This window comes from Mustela lutreola, chromosome X (assembly GCF_030435805.1).
Source record: "Mustela lutreola isolate mMusLut2 chromosome X, mMusLut2.pri, whole genome shotgun sequence".
Classification (NCBI taxonomy): Eukaryota; Metazoa; Chordata; class Mammalia; order Carnivora; family Mustelidae; genus Mustela; species Mustela lutreola.
The window spans coordinates 131,340,495-131,359,056 of NC_081308.1; the positions used below are offsets into that span (position 1 = coordinate 131,340,495).

The 18,562-nt window shown below is 59.8% G+C and overlaps 1 protein-coding gene across 3 annotated transcripts; it reads left to right on the top strand.

The window, feature by feature from the left end:
- Positions 1-138: 138 nt before the first annotated feature.
- On the top strand, positions 139-18,064 carry ABCD1 (ATP binding cassette subfamily D member 1). Of its 3 annotated transcripts, XM_059158696.1 has the most exons (11): positions 145-1,493; positions 4,403-4,583; positions 9,915-10,057; positions 10,153-10,321; positions 10,691-10,785; positions 13,553-13,698; positions 14,129-14,274; positions 15,427-15,573; positions 16,297-16,381; positions 16,590-16,715; positions 16,863-18,064. In XM_059158696.1, exons 1-11 carry the CDS (start codon positions 594-596, stop codon positions 17,071-17,073), a joined length of 2,349 nt encoding a protein of 782 aa, XP_059014679.1. In that variant the 5' UTR covers positions 145-593; the 3' UTR covers positions 17,074-18,064. The 3 variants fall into 3 exon arrangements, with proteins under 3 accessions (XP_059014682.1, XP_059014679.1, XP_059014681.1); XM_059158698.1 differs by lacking the exon at positions 15,427-15,573 and having other exon boundaries at positions 150-1,493; XM_059158699.1 differs by lacking the exons at positions 16,297-16,381; positions 16,590-16,715; positions 16,863-18,064 and adding an exon at positions 16,049-16,285 and having other exon boundaries at positions 139-1,493.
- The last annotated feature ends 498 nt before the right edge of the window (positions 18,065-18,562 follow it).

Sequence of the window (18,562 nt, forward strand, 5' to 3'; positions counted from 1 at the left end):
TGGCGGGAAAGCCCGGGCCCGCTTCTCTGGCCCGCGGGGTCCTCCCACGTCTCAGTGGTCTGGGGAAGGGGTGGGGCCCAGCCGTGGGGCGAGAACGGGGTGGGGCTCGCCGCTCCTAGGCTCCGCCTCCCGCCCCTCCTCCGCCTCCTCCCCTTCCCCTCGACTCGCCCCTGGGAAGGGGTGGGTGGTGGAGTCACTGTCGGCTTCAGCCAGGCTGCGGAGCGGACGGACGCGCCCGGTGCCCCGGGGAGGGGCGCCACCCGGAGAGGACGAGGAGGCGGTGGAGAGGAAGAGACTCCCTCTTTGCCGACACCTCCCCCACCCCCCGAGGCTCTGACCCCAGGGGCTAGGGACCTGCCAAGTTTCTCTACCTTGGCTGCGTGGAGAGGCCGCTACCCTGGAGGTCCTGAACCCACCGCACTGGGGGCCCCAGAACCGCCCCAGTGGCCTAACGCGACCATCTCAGGGACCACTGCAAGTTTTCCAGTTGCCTAGACCAGGAGCCGGGGGTCAGAGCAACAACCCTTCCAGCCACCTGCCTCGACTTCTGCCTCAGGCACCAGCCCCAGCCCTGTGCGTCCATCCCAGGTGACATGCCGGTCCTCTCCACCCCCCGGTCCTCGCGGGTGAGCACGCTGAAGCGCACAGCTCTGGTCCTGGCCCTCACGGCCTATGGAGCCCACAAAGTCTACCCTTTGCTGCGGCAGTACCTGGCAGCCACCAGGGGCCCTCAGGTACCAGCCGGGGAGTCCACGCAGGAGGTGTCCGGGGCCACAGCGGCCAAGGCCAGCGTGAACCGGGTGTTCCTGCAGCGGCTCATGGGACTCCTGCGGCTGCTCTTTCCCAGGACCCTGTGCCGGGAGACGGGGCTGTTGGCGCTGCACTCGGCCTCCCTGGTGAGCCGGACCTTCCTGTCCGTGTACGTGGCCCGCCTGGACGGCCGGCTGGCACGCGGCATCGTGCGCAAGGACCCCCGGGCCTTCGGCTGGCAGCTCCTGCAGTGGCTCCTCATCGCCCTCCCCGCCACCTTCATCAACAGTGCCATCCGGTTCCTAGAGGGCCAGCTGGCCCTGTCCTTCCGCAGCCGTCTAGTGGCCCATGCCTACAGCCTTTACTTCTCCCAGCAGACCTACTACAGAGTCAGCAACATGGACGGGCGGCTTCGCAACCCTGACCAGTCCCTGACAGAGGACGTGGTAGCCTTTGCCGCCTCCGTGGCCCACCTGTACTCCAACCTCACCAAGCCACTCCTGGACGTTGCCGTGACCGCCTACACCCTGCTTCGCGCGGCCCGTTCCCGTGGGGCTGGCACAGCCTGGCCCTCGGCCATTGCGGGCCTCGTCGTGTTCCTCACAGCCAACGTGCTGCGGGCCTTCTCACCCAAGTTTGGCGAGCTGGTGGCCGAGGAGGCGCGGAGGAAGGGAGAGCTGCGCTACATGCACTCTCGCGTGGTGGCCAACTCCGAGGAGATCGCCTTCTATGGGGGCCATGAGGTGGGGCAGGTCGGGGTACTGGGCCCGGGGGAGGGGGAGGCAAATAGCCGTGCACAGGGGGCAAAGCCCAGGCCTGGCTGGGGCTCCTGCCAGATGTGCACGGAGGTCACAGAAGACGAAGACTGGGGATGGCAGGTCCTGGGGTTGCCCAGATTTGGGCTCAGAAATGGAGAAGTAGGAAGGCTGGGTGGGGACTGCCCTGGGCCGGCTGCCGGCTTGCACCAGGCCACTTCTGCTTCCTCTCCGTCTCGGGGTGGTTGTCTGGGCCTCGGAGCCGCAGATCCTAGCGGTTTCCCATGCCGGAGCTCCCTGCCTGCTCCACTCCTGCCGCCAGCCGGGAGGAGGCTGCTGCCACCTGGGAGCAGGGACAGTGGGACCCAGCCTGCTGCCTGGCCCCGCGTGGGCCCCCCAGGGCTTTTGAAGGCCGGTATCTGGCCAAGCTGGTGGGCCAGGCAGGCTGGCATTATGGGCGTGACTCAGCCCAAGCGGGGCTTAACGAGCAGCGCCGAGCGTGGCGGCCACAACAGTGGCGGCCCAAAGCCTCCCCTGCCGGAGCCCGCAGGCCAACCCAGCTACCTGCTCAGCCTCCTCCACAGGCCCCCGGCCAGGGATGCCTGGCCCCGGCCGCCACCGCGGAAGGACCAGGACGCACTTCCTGCCAGCCCAGCAGCCACCCTGCCCCCACCCACCAGCCCCGCCCCTTGGCCGCCCTTCCGCCTGGGTTCCAGGCGCGCAGCTCCCCAGCAGGCCAAGCCTACCGGGAGCCTGGCGCTGGAAAGGTTACTGCGGGCCACTGCTCCCTTTATCTTGCCTCAGCCCCTCCCCTTCCTCGTGCCTGGGGTTGCAGCTGCCTCCGGCCCTGCTCTCTGCGACTCCAGTTTCGGTTCCCGAGGGCTTCCCAAGGGAGGGGCATAATGGTATCCACCTCCTGAAGGCCTGTCTGTCCTGTCTGTGTCAAGTGGCCTTTGTGCCCGGACCTGGTCTCACTGGCTGCTCACTGGGCAGAGGCCATGATCTTTTTTTTTTTTTTTAAAAAAAGGCTTGTCCCTAAACTCTGCAGAGGGGACATCCCGCGTGTAGGCCAGGCTCCAGATTAGGAGAAAATGCCTGGTGTGTAGCTACAGCCCATCTCCTCTCCCACACGTTGGACTGCAGGGCTTTGGCGGACTGCCACGGCCTTGGGTGAGGCGCCCGCAGCTACATCATCGGCCCCGGCTGGCACCCCTGCCAGCTCCCAGCACGAGCCGGGATTGCCAGGGTGCTCAGAGGAGGTGTGCTCGATTCAGGAACCAGGATTGGCTTCAGTGCAAAGCCAATCAATGGGCCAGACCTGGACAGTGGGGGCAGGACGGCCCCGGTGTATGTCCACAGCCTGTCTCTTTTTTTTTTTTTTTTTTTTTTTTTTTTTTTTTAAAGATTTTATTTATTTATTTGACAGAGAGAGATCACAAGTAGGCAGAGAGGCAGGCAGAGAGAGAGGAGGAAGCAGGCACCCTGCTGAGCAGAGAGCCCGATGTGGGACTCGATCCCAGGACTCTGAGATCATGACCTGAGCCGAAGGCAGCGGCTTAACCCACTGAGCCACCCAGGCGCCCCAGCCTGTCTCTTTTGACCTCAGCTTAAGGGCTAGAAAGTGGTGTGGGGTGACGGGCCCTCGTGATTGCCTTTACTGTGCAGGCATGTGGCTCCCCCCACTTCCACCAGCTGATGTCTCTAGGGACACTAGCCCAGGCTCCATTCAACCGGTTAGGGCGGAGGTGACTGGCTAGAGGGCAGACATCAGTGCTCTGTTCTCATTGAGATCTCGTGGAGGAGGCTCGTTCAGATTTTACTCGCATGCGCACACGCGCGCACACATGGGTACAAACTCTTGCTGGTTCGAGAACAAGTAGGTCAAAGCATCATTTATGAGAATCTGGTTCTCTCCTAATGACTCTGCCAGCATGTGGTCCAAATTGCAAACGTCTGGCTACCCCCAAGCTATCTGAGCTTGGGCAGGTCCCTTTGCCTCTTGGGCTTTGGTGTCCCCAGTACAGTGGACTTGAGAGTACACATAACTGTTGTAGGTGATGAAAGTCAAGTGGAAAGTCAGGTGTGAAAGTACTTGGCAGAGGAGATGGTGCCATGCTGGGCAGCTGTGCTCAGCTGGGGATTGGAGGCAGGGCTGGGGCATGCCCCCCCCTGCCGCAAGTAACGAGCCAAGAAACCCCCAACCTAATGGCCGCCTTGCCATGACCCAGTTCCTGGCGCCTCCGGTGTGCCTTCCATTTCCTCTGGCGCCCCCTCATCCAGACCCCATGGGCGCCCCTTTGCCCAGCCGTGGGCAGCCTGAGGTCACGGGTGGTGTGGCCAGTGCAGGAATGGGGAGGCAAGGGCAGGGCTGGCTTGGGAGCCTGCCCGCCAGGTTTCTGTGGGAGATCGCGGCATATGGTCCTCATCCAGGGGAACCTTGAGCAGGTTGGGGAGGCGAGGTCAAAGTAGACACTCTGGACCCGACTTCCTCAAAACCAAGTACTGCCTTTTGCTTTCCTGTGCTGCCCTTTGCTTAGCTCAAGCTAGTACCCCCCCCCCCCAGCATTTGCCCAAGGATGTCCCGGAGCTCCACAGGGCAAAGAGAGGGGCACGGTAAGTGTCCCGACTAGAGAGGTGCGGTGGAAGGAAGGGATGGTGGGGGTGGGGAGTCCCTTCTGCATTGCGACGGTCCCCTGGGACTATGATGTCAGGCAGTCCCGAATTTTGACAGCCGGCCTCCGTGTAATATGGCCCCGTCGTTACCCTCAGCCCTTGACCTTGTCCTGGCCGTCCAATAGCATGGCATGTATGAGTGGTGCTTCGAGCTTCTCATGGCCTCCATGGGAGCTACCACGAAGCCCCATGGTCTTTCACTGTCCCCCCCCGGGCCCCCACAGGTGGAGCTAGCCCTCCTTCAGCAGTCCTACCAGGGCCTGGCTTCGCAGATTCACCTCATCCTGCTGGAGCGCCTGTGGTACATCACGCTGGAGCAGTTCCTCATGAAGTACGTGTGGAGCGCCTCGGGCCTGCTCATGGTGGCCGTGCCTATCATCACGGCCACCGGCTATGCAGAGTCAGGTGAGAGCCCGACTGCCATGGGGGCGAAGCCCTCTCCTGTCCCCTCCCCCCGCCCCCCCCCCCCGGCCCGGGTCACTAACTGCTGGGCTTGGGGAGCCCCAGAGCCCGGCCGACCCACCTCCCCCTTCTGCTGGGGCCCTGAGGCCCAGCCAGTATCCCGAGCTCAGCAAGGGTCACGCTCCCTTGCTTGTCACTTTGGCTGGTGGGTCATGGGGCTTCCCGTCTCGTCCTCCCGTGGCCGCCCTCTGAAAGGTTAACACACGTCCTCGGGCAGAGTCGCTGTTAATATGGAGCTCCTCCCCCACCTAGCCCTGAGAACATTCTAGGGACCAGCCCTGCTGGTGTCTGGTGGAGCTCAGCGTCAAATTTGCTTTCCTGTTGTTTATGTTTCCTGGCTGTTGCTTTATCGGGTCCATGTGTGTCTAAATTCACCCCTCTGGTTACCGATTTCTTGGCTCACCAGTCCTTTTCCACAGCCCAGTTAGTTACCTTCTTACAGATAGAGATCTTCTGGAAGTTCTTTCTGCAAGACTTTTCGTCATGGGAACACGGAGACTATTTTGTTGTCTGAACCATCTTTATTTTACTCTTTTCTCAGATTAAAGTGTAGTTGGGTGTGGAAGCCGAGGCAGGCAGTTACCTTCTCTCAGCCCCTCGACAATAATTGTCTCTGTTGGACAATCTGTCTTTAGCATCTGTGTCCCTCTGGTCACTTTTCGGCTTTTCTTCTCTGGCATCCTGCGGTTAACCTACGAAGTGTTTGCCAGTCAGTTTCTGTTTGTCCTGCTTGAGATTTGTTGTATGGCCTTCATATGTTCAGATTTTCCAACATTCTGGAAAATTCTCCACTGATCTTTTATGCTCGCTCATCCATGAGTTTTCTTTTCAGCTGCATCTGATTTGTTGTTTTTATTTTAATTTTTAAATCTCAGTGACTATTTCTATAACTTCCGTTTGCTTCCCTTTCACACAGAAATGTGAAGACAGACATTTTTCTTTTCAGATAGAAACTTTAAACTGTTTTCGTGTCTGATTTTCTCATCATTTGGACTGCTCCTTTGTACACTCCGTGGTCTCTGTCTCTCTCCAACTATTTGATTATCAGAATTCTCGGGAATCTAGGCTTTATTCTCTGTCCGCTGCTCTTCGCTCACGGTGAACTGGTTCCCTGTGGGTTTTGCAACCAGACTCCCATGGGAACCCTGAGTGGCTTAACCCGAGGGGTTATTCCCCAGCGCGGTCTGTATTTGCTTTTGTTGGGGGTGCCACACATGCCCGCGCAGGTAATTAACCACTTGAAGGCCATTTTACCTTAGCTTCTCAGCTTGGGGAAAAGGGGTTCCTGAACTTGGAGGCGGTATTAATTTGAACTCCAGACACATAATTATAGATTCTTAGAGAAGACCTTTTGTTTTGAGCACCTAGAGGGCCGGCAGCATAAGAGAAACTTCCGTCTTCTCCCATCTCTGGAGACTTCACGGGAGTACCTAATGGCTGCCTTCTCTCTGTGTTCCTGAAATTTCCCTTCCTTTCCTTGGAGCACAGCTCTGCTTGAAAAGGTGTTACACTTCGAGGTACCTGGTTAGCTCAGTTCGTGGAGCGTGCAACTCTTGATCTCCAGGTTGTGAGTTGGGAGCCCCATGTTGGGTATAAAGGTTACTTTATTTTTTTTTTTTTAAGATTTTATTTATTTATCAGGGCGGGGGGGAGAGAGCGAGCACAGGCAGACAGAGAGGCAGGCAGAGGCAGAGGGAGAAGCAGGCTCCCTGCTGAGCAAGGAGCCCGATATGGGACTCGATCCCAGGACGCTGGGATCATGACCTGAGCCAAAGGCAGCTGCTTAACCAACTGAGCCACCCAGGCGTCCCTAAAGGTTACTTTAAAAAAAAATGTTTTTAATAAAAAAACTAAAGGTGTTATATTCTATGCAATTTGGTAGTAAGAGGGTTTTCTATTTTTTAAGACTTATTAGAGAGAGAGAGTGCACACACACGCGCACACAAGTGGGGAGCAGCAGAGACAGAGGGGGAAGCAGGCTCCCCGCTGAGCAAGGAGCCCAGTGTGGGACTCCATCCCAGGCCCCCAGGATCATGACCGGAGCCAAAGGCAGACGCTTAACTGACTGAGCCACCCAGGTGCTCAGCAAGAGGGTTTTCGACTGCATATGAGAGAGAGCCTGACTTGTTTCAGAGCTGAAGTCTTGGACTCTCTCCCTATTTGTGTCTCTACCTTGGGGCTTCTGTACCGTCGGCTGTCCTTCTCTGGGGAAGGATCTCATTGGAGGGGGCTTATTACTTTCCACCACAAAAGCCTTTCAGAAAGGGTGGCCTGGACTTAGATCCAGGTACCAGACCCAGTCGGCACCCCCGGCCTGGAGCATGTGCAAATCCACCCACGACAAAACTGACCTGCCACTACTCTCCTCCATCGCTGGCATTGGAGCCCGTCTCATACCCAAGGCCCCTCCTTCCTGTGAAAGCCTAGGACTTTCTGGACCCTCTGCTCCACCAGACTTTGTGGGCAATTCAAAGAAGCATGAGTTCTTGTCCCTGGCCTTGTGGCCCTTTATAGTTAGTTACTGTGAAAATGTGAAACACTCCAGCCTGCCTTGCTCACTCCACTGTCTTACTGGCCTCCTTGCTCTTCCCCTGAAGCAAGGCTTCTGCCCCCAGGCCTTAGCAAGTGCTGCTAGCTTTGCCGGGAATGCTCTTTCCTCTGATGCGACCACCTCTTCCCCGGCCCGCCTCGCTGCTCTCCCAACGCCCAACGCCCAACGCCCAACGCCCCATCTGGTCCACTTCCCCATTTCGTCTCTTGTCGCTCTGCCACTTTAGGCTGCTGTGCTCAGTGGAGGCAGGGATTTTTGTTTGTTTTGTCCTTGCTATATCCCCGGTACCTGGAGGCTCGTGAGGGCTCTGGGTGCTTCGAGGAAGCTGAGAGCCCTGGGGACCTATGGGAGCAGGCAGACATTGACCAACTGGGGAAAATTTAGGTCCCTGTGCCCTTCTGGCCTGCTAGAGCTGCAAGGCTGGAAGGCCCAGAGGAAGGACAGCCTTGCTGTGACCAGCTGCCTGGTGTCCTGCCTCCAGGCGCTGGTCTTGGCTGCCCGAGCCTCCGAGGGAACCTGCAGAGGGTGATCAGTTCTGTCTCCAGGGGGTGCCAGCTGGTGCCAGCATGCCCCCCAGCAACTGCAAACCCTTTCCCTTTGTGCGTATCCGCTGTCAGGCTTTTAGGACGTTCAGGGAGGATAGCTTATGCCTCCCCTGCCTGTTGGGGGCTCTGTCCCTGGGGGCATGGTGGAAGGGCAGGCCCAAGACCATAGACTGCCAGGATTAGTCACCACCCCCCGCCCCCGCTGCCCTGTCCTCTTCCGGAGATTCCTGGGCCAGGCCCAAGAAAAGGCAGTGCGGGGCAGTCAGGCCATCCATCCCATGCCTTTTCCACCGGCTACTGCCCTGAAAGCCATATGCCCCGAGCTGGCTCCCTGCTCCTTCCCACCCCACCCCTGCCGTCATATCCCTAAGGCTTCCACCTCGAAGTGACATAGGCCCCTGGAGAGAGTCCTTGGGCCTTTCACGGGACCTTCCTTCCTACCGCTTTGGCCCCAGGAGGCTCAGCTTACCCCGAGTACCCCAGTGGGCACTGCTCACTCTCCCACACTTCAGGACCCTCAGAGTCCGCCGCCCCCTTGCTCCCCATCACCTTTTCCAGAACGTTCCTTGTGTAAAAGCCCTGCCTTCCTGGGAACTCTAAGGGTCATGGGAGTTAAAACCACTGACAGAAGATGACTGAAGTGAGCAGCCACAGGGTCTAGACTGAAACAGAAAAGGAGGTCGGGAGAGAGAAAAAGGCTCCCAAAGAGAAACAGGGACATCAGGGACCACAGAATACAGTGTCGAGGGATGAGATGAGGGAGAAATGGGGGTAGCACTGGAGGTCCAAAAGGGACATTCATGTTGGAAAGCGTTAGGGGTCCAACAGCTCTAGGCGTTGCACGGTGAGGTGCAGGTGTGGCCCAAGAGGTGCTGCCGTCGTTCGTAGAGGGCACCAAGCGAGGGCAGTTCAGGGGAAAGGAGCTGGTCCCGCCGACAAAGAAAGCCCGCTGCCTCGTGGGTCATTTTCTCATCCAGATCATTGAGATGTAATTAACATCCCATACAATTGAGACTTTTAAAGTGTATGATTAAGTGGTTTTTAACATATCAGTGAAATTGTACGACCATCACCACTAAGTCCAAAACATCGTCATCACCCCAAAAAGAAACCCTGGACTCATTAGCGATCACGCTCTCCGCAGCACTCCCCACCCCCAGCCCCCACTCTTCTTTCTATTGCTTCAGATCAGCCCCTTGTGGGCCCTTCCCGTGAAGGGAATCACCCAATCTACAGCCTTCGGTGCTGGCCTTCTCTTACTTAGCATCACGTTTTCAAGGGTCACTCACGTTGTAGGTTGAATCGGCCCTTCACTGCCTTTCACAGCCAAATTATCCACACGTGCCAGTTTCCTGAGCTGTCCATCCACTGATGGACACTTGGGCCGTTTATGTGTTTGGTTGGTGACGAATCGTGCTGCCATGATCATTTGTGTACGGGTTTTCGTGTGAACGTGCATTTTTTGTTTCTCGCGGATGCATACCCAGGAACAGCATGGCTGGGGCCCATGGTAACTCTTTGTGGAACTTTTTGAGGAACCAGCAGACTGGTGTCCACATGGGCTACGCCATTCTGCAACACCAGCCATCCTCGTGGGCGGGAAGAAGTAGTAGCTCATTGTGGTTTTGATTTATGTTTCCCTGATGACCAAAAATGTTGAGCGCCTTTTCATGTGCTTGCTGGCCACTTGGTGATCTAGGAAATACCATAGAATTTTCTCTTCACATCCTTTGCCCATGGTTTCCTTGGGTTTTCTTTGTTGTTAAATGGGAAAAGTGTTTTGTTTTTTTTTTTTTTACATATTCTGGATATGAGACCCTTATTGGACACATGATTTGCAGGTGTTTTTTCCCAACCTGTAGGTTGTCTTTTTGCTTTTTGCATGGTTCCCTTGGGTGAAGCTCATTTACTGTTTTTCTTTTGTTGCCTGTGCCTTCGGTGTCGTATCTAAGGAGCCATACATAATCCCAGCTCAGAAAGACTTATGGCTGCTCTTTTCCCAGAGTTTTCTAGTCTAAGCTCTCACGAGAGTTAGTTTTTGTAGGTGGTGTGAGGTGGGGTGTCTTCTGCAAGCGGATGCCCAGCTGTCCCAGCACTGTCTGCCGAAGAGACTCTCCCTTCCCCTCGTGAGTCTGTTTTGATCTTCCACGGCTCCCTCCTTCCCACTGTGCTCCGCAGACCCCGAGGCAGTGAAGAAGGCGGCCTTGCAGATGAAGGAGGAGGAGCTCGTGAGCGAGCGCACAGAAGCCTTTACCATCGCCCGCAACCTCCTCACAGCCGCTGCAGATGCCATCGAGCGGATCATGTCATCCTACAAGGAGGCAAGCCCCCCCCAGCTCAGCGCCGCCCCCTCCCACTGTGCCTGTCCCCTGTCCCCCAGCTGGCGGCATCTGAGCCAGGGTCACCCTGCTCTCAGGTGACGGAGCTGGCCGGCTACACAGCCCGAGTACACGAGATGTTCCAGGTGTTTGAAGATGTCCAGCACTGCCGTTTCAAGAGGCCCGGGGAGCTGGAGGACACTCAGGCGGGGCCTGGGGCTGTGGCGAGGCCTGGAGTCCGTATAGAGGGGCCCCTGCAAATCCGAGGTAAGGGCACAAAAGAAAGAGATGCAGTCCCTGAGTAGAGGGGCTCACTGTCCGATGTGGGCAGCAACGGAAACTTCCAGACCACAGCAGGGGCCAGGGTGCTGTGGAAGAGGGGCCCAGGCATCCAAGCCTCCATTACAGGAGTGCCAGGAAGAGTGGGTTTTACAGAGTAAGGGCGGACATTGACATTGCCCCCCCCAACCTGAGCGCGGCACCAGACACTGTTCAGGGATAGTCTCGTGGAAGCCCCACCATATTCCCCGGGGAGCCCCCGGACCTGCGCGCAGGCGGGGTGGGGGCGCGTGGAACCCACAAGAAGGCAGGGGGTGCTGCTGCTCCCTCCATTCGTCCATTGCATTCTCCCTCCAGGCCAAGTGGTAGACGTGGAACAAGGAATTATTTGTGAGAACATCCCCATCATCACGCCCACGGGAGAGGTGGTGGTGGCCAGCCTCAACATCAGGGTAGGTCAAGGGGGCGGGGTGAGGCGTGGTTTGCCTGACCCAGGAGTGCTGGCAGCCCCGGGCTGAACTCCAGGGCCTGGGGCTTGGCCTTCTGCATCTGCGAGCCCCCCCCGCCTTTGGTATCCAGCCTACTGGGCCTGCGTATGTTGTCATTCCCAAGATCCCCTTGGCAGGTAGGCTAAGGTCCAGGCGAAACACCTAGAAGGCTCTGACTGTGGGTTCTGTCGCCATGCAGTCATGAAAGTGGCAATTACCAGGAGTGGCCAAAGGTCGCCCAAGGGCTCCTGGCCCTGGCCCCATCATTGCCACCTCCCACCCCAATCCCTGAGAAGCCCAGGACCTGGGGACTCGGTTTCAATTCCAGTGACCTGAGCTTAAGGCCCCACCCATCTGCTTCAAGAAGCCCCCAGTGTAGGTGTGCGCTGGGTACCCCTGGCCCCTGGGAGGGCCCTCAGCCTCTACAGAGGCCGTCTGTGAAAAGCAAGTCCAAGTGGCCAACCCCACCAGTCACCTGGATCCCTAGCCAGAGCTTCAGACAGGGTCAGGAAGTGGTAGAATGAAGGCGAGAACTGTGGGGGTGGGGTCAGTGCCAGAAACGAGATGGAGTCATTCATTCATCCCCAGGCCGGGCCCTGGAAACCAGGATAAGCTGGAAGGGCACTGCCCTCAGGAAGGCCCCACACTGGGTCGCCTCAAGTATTGCAGATGTCCCCAGTTAGCTGCCCAGGATCCTGTAGGGGCCACAGGAAGGGTGGTCCTGTGTGTGAGGTGAGTAGAGGTCACCTGAAGCTTACCCCAGGAGCCTCAGGGTGGATGGGCCGCAGGAAGAAGAGGGCCTCTCCCAGTGGACAGGCAGATGACAGGCACTGAAGGGGCAGGAGTGCAGAGCTGGGGGACTTTGGGGCATCATGTTCCTGGCTGCAGAGCCCGGTCACTTGGAGTCACAGCTGGGCAGGGAGTTACGGGGAAGAGGCAGGTGGGGGTTCTGGGCCTGGTAGTGCTAGTGGAGGCTCCTTTCCTTGATCTGCTGAGAGGGGCCCTGAGAGCCAGTTGGAGGCCAGGCACATTTCGTTATCCCAAGCAGCACGGGACAGTGGTATCATCCCTGTTGTCCCTGGCCGTGGTCACTCCTGGGGTGTGGCAGGGAGCCACAAATGCCTGGCTTTTCCAAGGCAAACAACTGCCCCTGCAGGCCCAGTGACAGCCAAGTAGGCAAAGGGCAGGGGCCCTGGCTTGGCAGGGCGCAGCTGGCAAGGGAGCAAGACCAGGTGAGGAGGGGTGACTGGGACAAGAGTGGGGATGGAGGCCAGGTGGAAGCCAGGTGGAAGCCAGGTGGAAGCCAGGTGGAAGCCAGGTGGAAGCCAGGTGGAAGCCAGGTGGAAGCCAGGTGGAAGCCAGGCTCCGGGGCTGGGAGGAGCGGTTCCCAGGCAGCGGGGCAAGAAGGATGGCAGAAGAGGGAGAGGCCCAGGGAGGGGCCCAGGGAGACTCCAGGGTGCTGACTGGGGGAGAGCCAGGCCTGACACACTGGCCCCTGCACATGGATTGTGGAGGAGGGAGGCCCAGCCTCCCCACCCCCGGACCTGTGAGGGCATTTACGGTCTATCAGGACCACAAAGGGAGGGGCTGGGGCAGCAGGAGGGGCTTCTCTCCGGGTTCTGGAGGCCAGAGGCCAGATCGGGGGGCTGTGGAAGGGTCTGCTCCAGGCCTCCCCCAGTTTGGGTGCTTTACTGGCCATCAGTGGGGTTCTGGGCTTCCAGAAGCCTCGTGTCGAGCTCTGCCCTCCTCTTCACATGGCCTTCCCCCCATGTGCATGTCTCTGGGTCCAAATGATCCCTTTTACTAAGGATGCCAGTCACACTGGATTACGGGCCCCCCACTCCAGGCTGACCTCATCTAAATTTAATTATATTTGCAAAGTGTCTTTTTCTAAATTAGATCACATTCTCAGGCCTTGGGGGTTAGGACTCCAATGTGTGTCCCAGGGGGCACCGCTCCATCCATAACACGGTCTCACTCAGACCTCTTGGGGACTGCACAGCAGTGTCCCTGCTAGGTCACACTGTGAGAGAGCAGAGCTCAACATGGCGATGGGGGGGCAGGGGTTGCGCCCCAGGGGTCCTGCCATCTCACCCCCTCCTTTCTGCACACTCCCTGCCCCCAGCTCAGCTGGCCTCTTTCCCCCAGCAGGCATTTCCTTAAGACCAGCAGGCACCACATAATGGGCTAACTGGGCATCCTGAGCTGCTTGTTGCTGAACCCCGGGGTCCCAGAGGCATCTGCCCAGTGCCCTAGCACCCGCAGAGACAGTGAGGCCTACAGGGGCAGCAGGTTTGGCAGGGCATTAGGGACAGAGTTGGAGGTTTTTTCTGTCCCCCTAGAACTTGAAAGGAAGCACCTTTCCCAGGACAGTTCCTCAAGGGAAAGCAGCTCTGCTGGGGAAGCGAAGACACGGGAACTGTCCTGGTTAGTCCAAGAGAGGCAGGACGGCAGGGAAAGAGGGTGACAGTAGCTCTCTGGGGCCTTCCTCGTGCTGGCCCCACGCTCTGTGGTGCATGTCAGAGGCTGGGGGGCCAGGCCAGGACCCAGAACAGGTGTGTGGTTAGGGCCCTGGCTCCTGGACCTCGCCTTCAGGCCCCACTGCCCCTCACTGAGGAGCTGAGAGCAGCCCACCTGGCAGCCCGGGCGTGGACCCCAGCACGGGGCCCAGCGGAGAGGAGGGAGGTGGGCATGGCCCCCCAGGTACCAGCGCGGCTGCCGCTCCCCGCAGGTGGAAGAGGGCATGCACCTGCTCATCACCGGCCCCAACGGCTGCGGCAAGAGCTCTCTCTTCCGGATCCTTGGCGGCCTCTGGCCCACGTACGGCGGCGTGCTCTACAAGCCCCCGCCGCAACGCATGTTCTACATCCCCCAGAGGTGAGGGGTGGTGGGGAGCCCAGCCTCTACCCCTTCCCACCTGGGGCACCTGCCCCCGCCAGAGCCCGAGGGGCCACGCCTCCTCCCCCTGCCGCCCCGCCCCCCAGCCTTGGCCCTACTCGTCTGTGTGGTGCGTGTGCGCGCAGAAAGGCGGTGTGGTGCGCATGCGCCCCCGGTGGAGCGGTGTGGGTGTGTGTTGGTGCATGTGTGTGAGCGTGTCTGAGGTGCGCACGCACCCGTACGCGCAGGGGGTGGGGGGCATAGCGTGTGTGCAGTGCGTGGTGTGTGTGCAGGGCGGCCGGTGGCGGGGATCCGCGGGCCTTGAGCGCACCCCATGCCCGGCTCCCGGCCCGAAACCGAGCCCGCCCAGGCGCAAGGGGTCCGGAGGCAGGGCCAGGCCTGCCCGTCCTGACAGGCGGCGCACCCGCAGGCCCTACATGCCGGTGGGCTCCTTGAGGGATCAGGTCATCTACCCAGACTCTGTGGAGGACATGCGAAGGAAAGGCTATTCAGAGCGGCACCTGGAAGCCATCCTGGACATCGTGCACCTGAACCACATCCTGCAGCGGGAAGGAGGTAGGGGAGGACGTGACACATGTCACTGGTCAGCGCCAGAGAGGGAGCTGTCCATCGCTTGCCTTCTGTTCCGAGACTCAGCTGGGGAGCTGCTGCCACCCCCACCCCCAACTCCCTCTTGGTCCCTGAGGGATGAAGAGAACTCCGACATCCAGGAGTCCAGAGAGCTAGGCGCCCTGGAAAGCGCCACCCCTTTGGGTGCCCCAGAGCTCACTGGGCAAGGCAGGCCCGGCACAGCAGGAGGCATCCAGCGGGGGATGGGGTAGGCGCTCACTTTCCGCTCTGGACACCCTCTCCAGGCTCTGGGGCTCAGTGGCCGGGAGGGCCCTGTGCGCCAGGTGGGGAGCCCTGGCTTTCCCTGACTGTGAAGGAAGCCTTTGGAAGGCTCTAGGCAGGGAAGTGACGGGTTTGTGTCTCATTTTAACAAGAGGACAGACCCAGGCGTGAGCCAGTCAGCTGCAGAGAAGGTGAGCCCAGGGTGTGTGTGCAGAGGGCCTCTAACACAGGAGGCAGGAGAGAGCCGGAGGGGGCACGTGGGTTTCTGGCTTGAGCCTGGGAGGTGCCATCCCCTGGGAAGGAGACTGCAGGACTAGAGGGACAGGCCGGTAGCAAGAGAAGGCATTGGTCAGGGCTTGTCAGCTGTGTCCACAAATGCTCGCTGTGCCCAGAATGGGGGAGGAGGGGAGGGCAGCCCAGGTGCAGGGGGGATCCAAGGTGGGGCTGCACTCAATTTTTTTAGTGAGATCTGAAAAGCAGGGTCCCGCTTCCTGCCTCCATCACTAGGGGACGCTTGACCAGGCACCCTGTGCCCAGGAGCGCACCCCCCCCCCACGCCTGTCTTCACGGGCACCCTGAGTGCCTATTAGCATTGAGTTCAGCTGGGAGTAACACAACCCCTTCCCCCCAACACTGGCTCAAATCATTCACGAGTTTATCTTCCTGTGACATCGAAGTTGTGAGGAAAGCAGGCGACGATCGACGGAGGCAGCCTAGCTCTGTGAAGGCCCCTCAGGTTGCTCAGCTCTCTGTGGCCTCCTTTCCCGAAGTCACCTCATGATCTAAGACGGCTCCTCGGGCTGTCACATCGCACCCCAGGCCATGGGATGGAGAAAGGGGGAAAGACCAAGGGTACCTGCCATCTCTCTTTTGAAGAAAGCTCCAGAAGCTGGCGCATGTGTAACATACTGAAATCGTATTGGCCAGAATTCGGTTCCATGGTGATACTTCACCTCAAGACAAGCTACAGAATACAGCCTTTTTGGCAGGGAACTTCCAGTCCCGTGGGAAGACAGAGTGGAGGTAGGATGCAAGGAGTTGTCTCTGCTCAGACCAGGCAGTGACACAAACACCTGGTCCCTGCGGGCGAGAAGCCTTCTGGGGAGACCCCATCGGCCATCCCTGGGGCTCTGCCACACCCGCCGCTGCCCGTGGATGGACGCGCTGGCTGGCTCTCGGGTCTGGCGAGCATCTTGGGGCTGCCGCAGCTCAGCCATCCCAGCTGAGCAGCTCAGCCACCTGAAGTGTGCCGCGTCCCCATGCGAGGAGTCAGCAGGGTCGGTCCCCTCTGAGGGCCGTGGGGCGTGGAGCCACCCCAGGCCTGGCTGTCTTCTCCCTGTGTCTTCCTGTAGCCTTCCCTCTGTGCGTGTCTGTTTCCAGTTTTCCCCTTTACGTGGGGACGTGGTCCTGGGGGACGGGGCCCCTCTCATGACCTCGTGACAACTGTCCCTTCTGTAAAGCCCGTGTCAGCAAGTAAGGCCATGTTCTGTGGTCCCAGGCCTCAGGATGCCCATGTGTCTTTTGTTGGAGGGGCCACAATTCTGCTTGCAAGTCAAGATCAAGATCACCTCCAGATAGATAAGCGTCCAGGGTGCGTGGACCCAGCCTTCTCCAGGGTCCGATAGGTCCCCGTGTCCCGCTCTCACTGGTCTCTTCAGGCCCTCCTGCTGGGCCTGGGTCTGGGCCCTCTGCAGGTGCAGCCCCAGCCCTTGCTGAAGCACACCAAAGCCCTTTGCCCCTGCCTAGGTTGGGAGGCTGTGTGCGACTGGAAGGATGTGCTGTCAGGGGGGGAGAAGCAGAGAATCGGCATGGCCCGCATGTTCTACCACAGGTGAGCTGGGGGCCCCCAGGAGGCCAAGTGGGACAGCCAAGTACCCTATGGCCCTTAGGGGGCCTCACCCCGGCTTGGGCCCAGCCAGCACTGGGCAGAAAAAGCAGAATCAGTGTGCAGATAGGGGTTCCCACAGTGGGGGGGGGGGCAAGGCTTCTGTGAAGGAGAGCACACAACCCTAGCGCCTTTGCACCCCACATGCGCCCAGGCCCAAGTACGCCCTCCTGGACGAGTGCACCAGCGCTGTGAGCATTGACGTAGAAGGCAAGATCTTCCAGGCGGCCAAGGACGCCGGCATTGCCCTGCTCTCCATCACCCACCGGCCCTCCCTATGGTACGTGCCCTCCCTTCCCGCCCAGAGTTGAGAGGAGGGAGCACCCCACCTGCTGGGTGGCTGGGGCGTGGCGGGAGTAGGGGGCAGGCTGGGCTGAGTCTCCAGGTCTCCATCTGAGCAGCCTCTGCTCCTCCACCCCCGGCCCAGGAAGTACCACACGCACTTGCTACAGTTTGACGGGGAGGGGGGCTGGAAGTTCGAGAAGCTGGACTCTGCTGCCCGCCTGAGCCTGACCGAGGAGAAGCAGCGGCTTGAGCAGCAGCTGGCGGGCGTTCCCAAGATGCAGCGGCGCCTCCAGGAGCTCTGTCAGATCCTGGGCCAAGGCCCCGGAGTCCTCCAGGGTGCTCCTCTCCCTTGAGCCCTGGGATCACATGAAGGAAACAGCCTCACTCGCCCACCCACCCCTGCGCCTGGCACGGCACTGCCACAGGCCTACCCTGCATGCCTTTCCCTCACAGGCCTCCTGGCGGTGGGCCTGCCCTGTCCAGAGGACTTCCAGCAAAACCACGTGCCTCTCGGGGGGCGGGGGGGGGGCTTCCCTGGGTGGGGCAGGTGGTCCTTTCTTCTCTTCCAGGAGGGGTGAGGGGTGGAGTGGAGCCCCCCAGCTCGCACCACCAGCCCAGTCTGTGCGGAGCCTTGCATGGGGGGCTCTGCTGTCCTGACGCCCTAGTCCCCCTTATTCCCTTCAGTCCCTGGAGACCCCACGTGGCTACCACCCAAACGGCCCACCAAGGCTCCCACCCCGTGGGACCCCCCCTTCCCACTTTAGAAACCACCAGGCAGGACCCGGGGGCAGGCCACTTGCGTGCCCCCCCTCTTCCCGCCAGTTGTCTCCAGGAGCCCGCGGGAGAAAGGGCTGCACAGCATTTCTTAGCGAGCCATGGTAAGAATGTAACCCCTGCCCGTCTTGGCCCCCAGCCTCCTCTCCTTCCACAAGCTAATTTATTCGGTTCCTGTTTGGAGCCATCTCGATTGCCAATAGGAGCACCCTGCCAGCAAGGGAGAGGCGGCCCAGGGCCCTGGTCCTCCCACGGGCGGCCTTGCCCTTGAGCCAATCCCTGGCAGCCTGTGGCCCCGCCAGCCTACACTGCCAGCCACCTCCGTGGGGTGGGGGGGAGGTACAGGTCCACCAAAGGGGGAAGCGGGCGCTAGGGCTGCCGGGCATGAGGGCACCTGTGTGCCCAGCTTAGTGCCAAAGAGGGGTCAGCCAGGGGAGCTGTCTCTGCAAAGCCAGCCCCCACCCACGAGGGAGACCCCACCACAGCCACCGCATGTGCCTTTCCAGGTCCTCAGCCCTCTGGCCGGGGAGCACCCCTCGACCCCTCAGTAAAAGCCTCCTGTGGAAAGTGCGTCCTGCCTCCAGCCTCTCTGTCTGGCAGGGCTGGGGGGCGGGGATGGGGAGGGGCAGCAGGTGGCCTGGGGCGGAAGGAGTAACCTCAGCCCCTGCCCCCACCCAAAGACAAGTCAGCATATTCTCCAGCCCACGGTGGGGAGGCAGATTTAACAACATCTCATGAAAACATTGGCTGAGTGCAGTTAGGACTCGGGACCAATCCTGGGCCCAGTCCCTGCTGCGGAGAGCCACCGTGGGGAGAGCAGCAGAGTGGGCTGGGGGACAGGCCCAGAGAAGCAGGAGTCCTGACCCCATGGGGCAAAGGGAAGCAGGGAAGAAGGAGTTCTAGACCTTCTTGGAAGAGGGACCGCTGGCAGAAAAGCCCAGGAGCCCATCAGGAGCGAGACACAAGTCATCAGTGTGGTGCAGAAGGCAGAGGAAGGGAAGGGCTGGGGCTGTGCCAGGGAGCCGGGACTGACTTCAGAGGCAAGGAGAAGCTGCCAAAGGGTGTTGG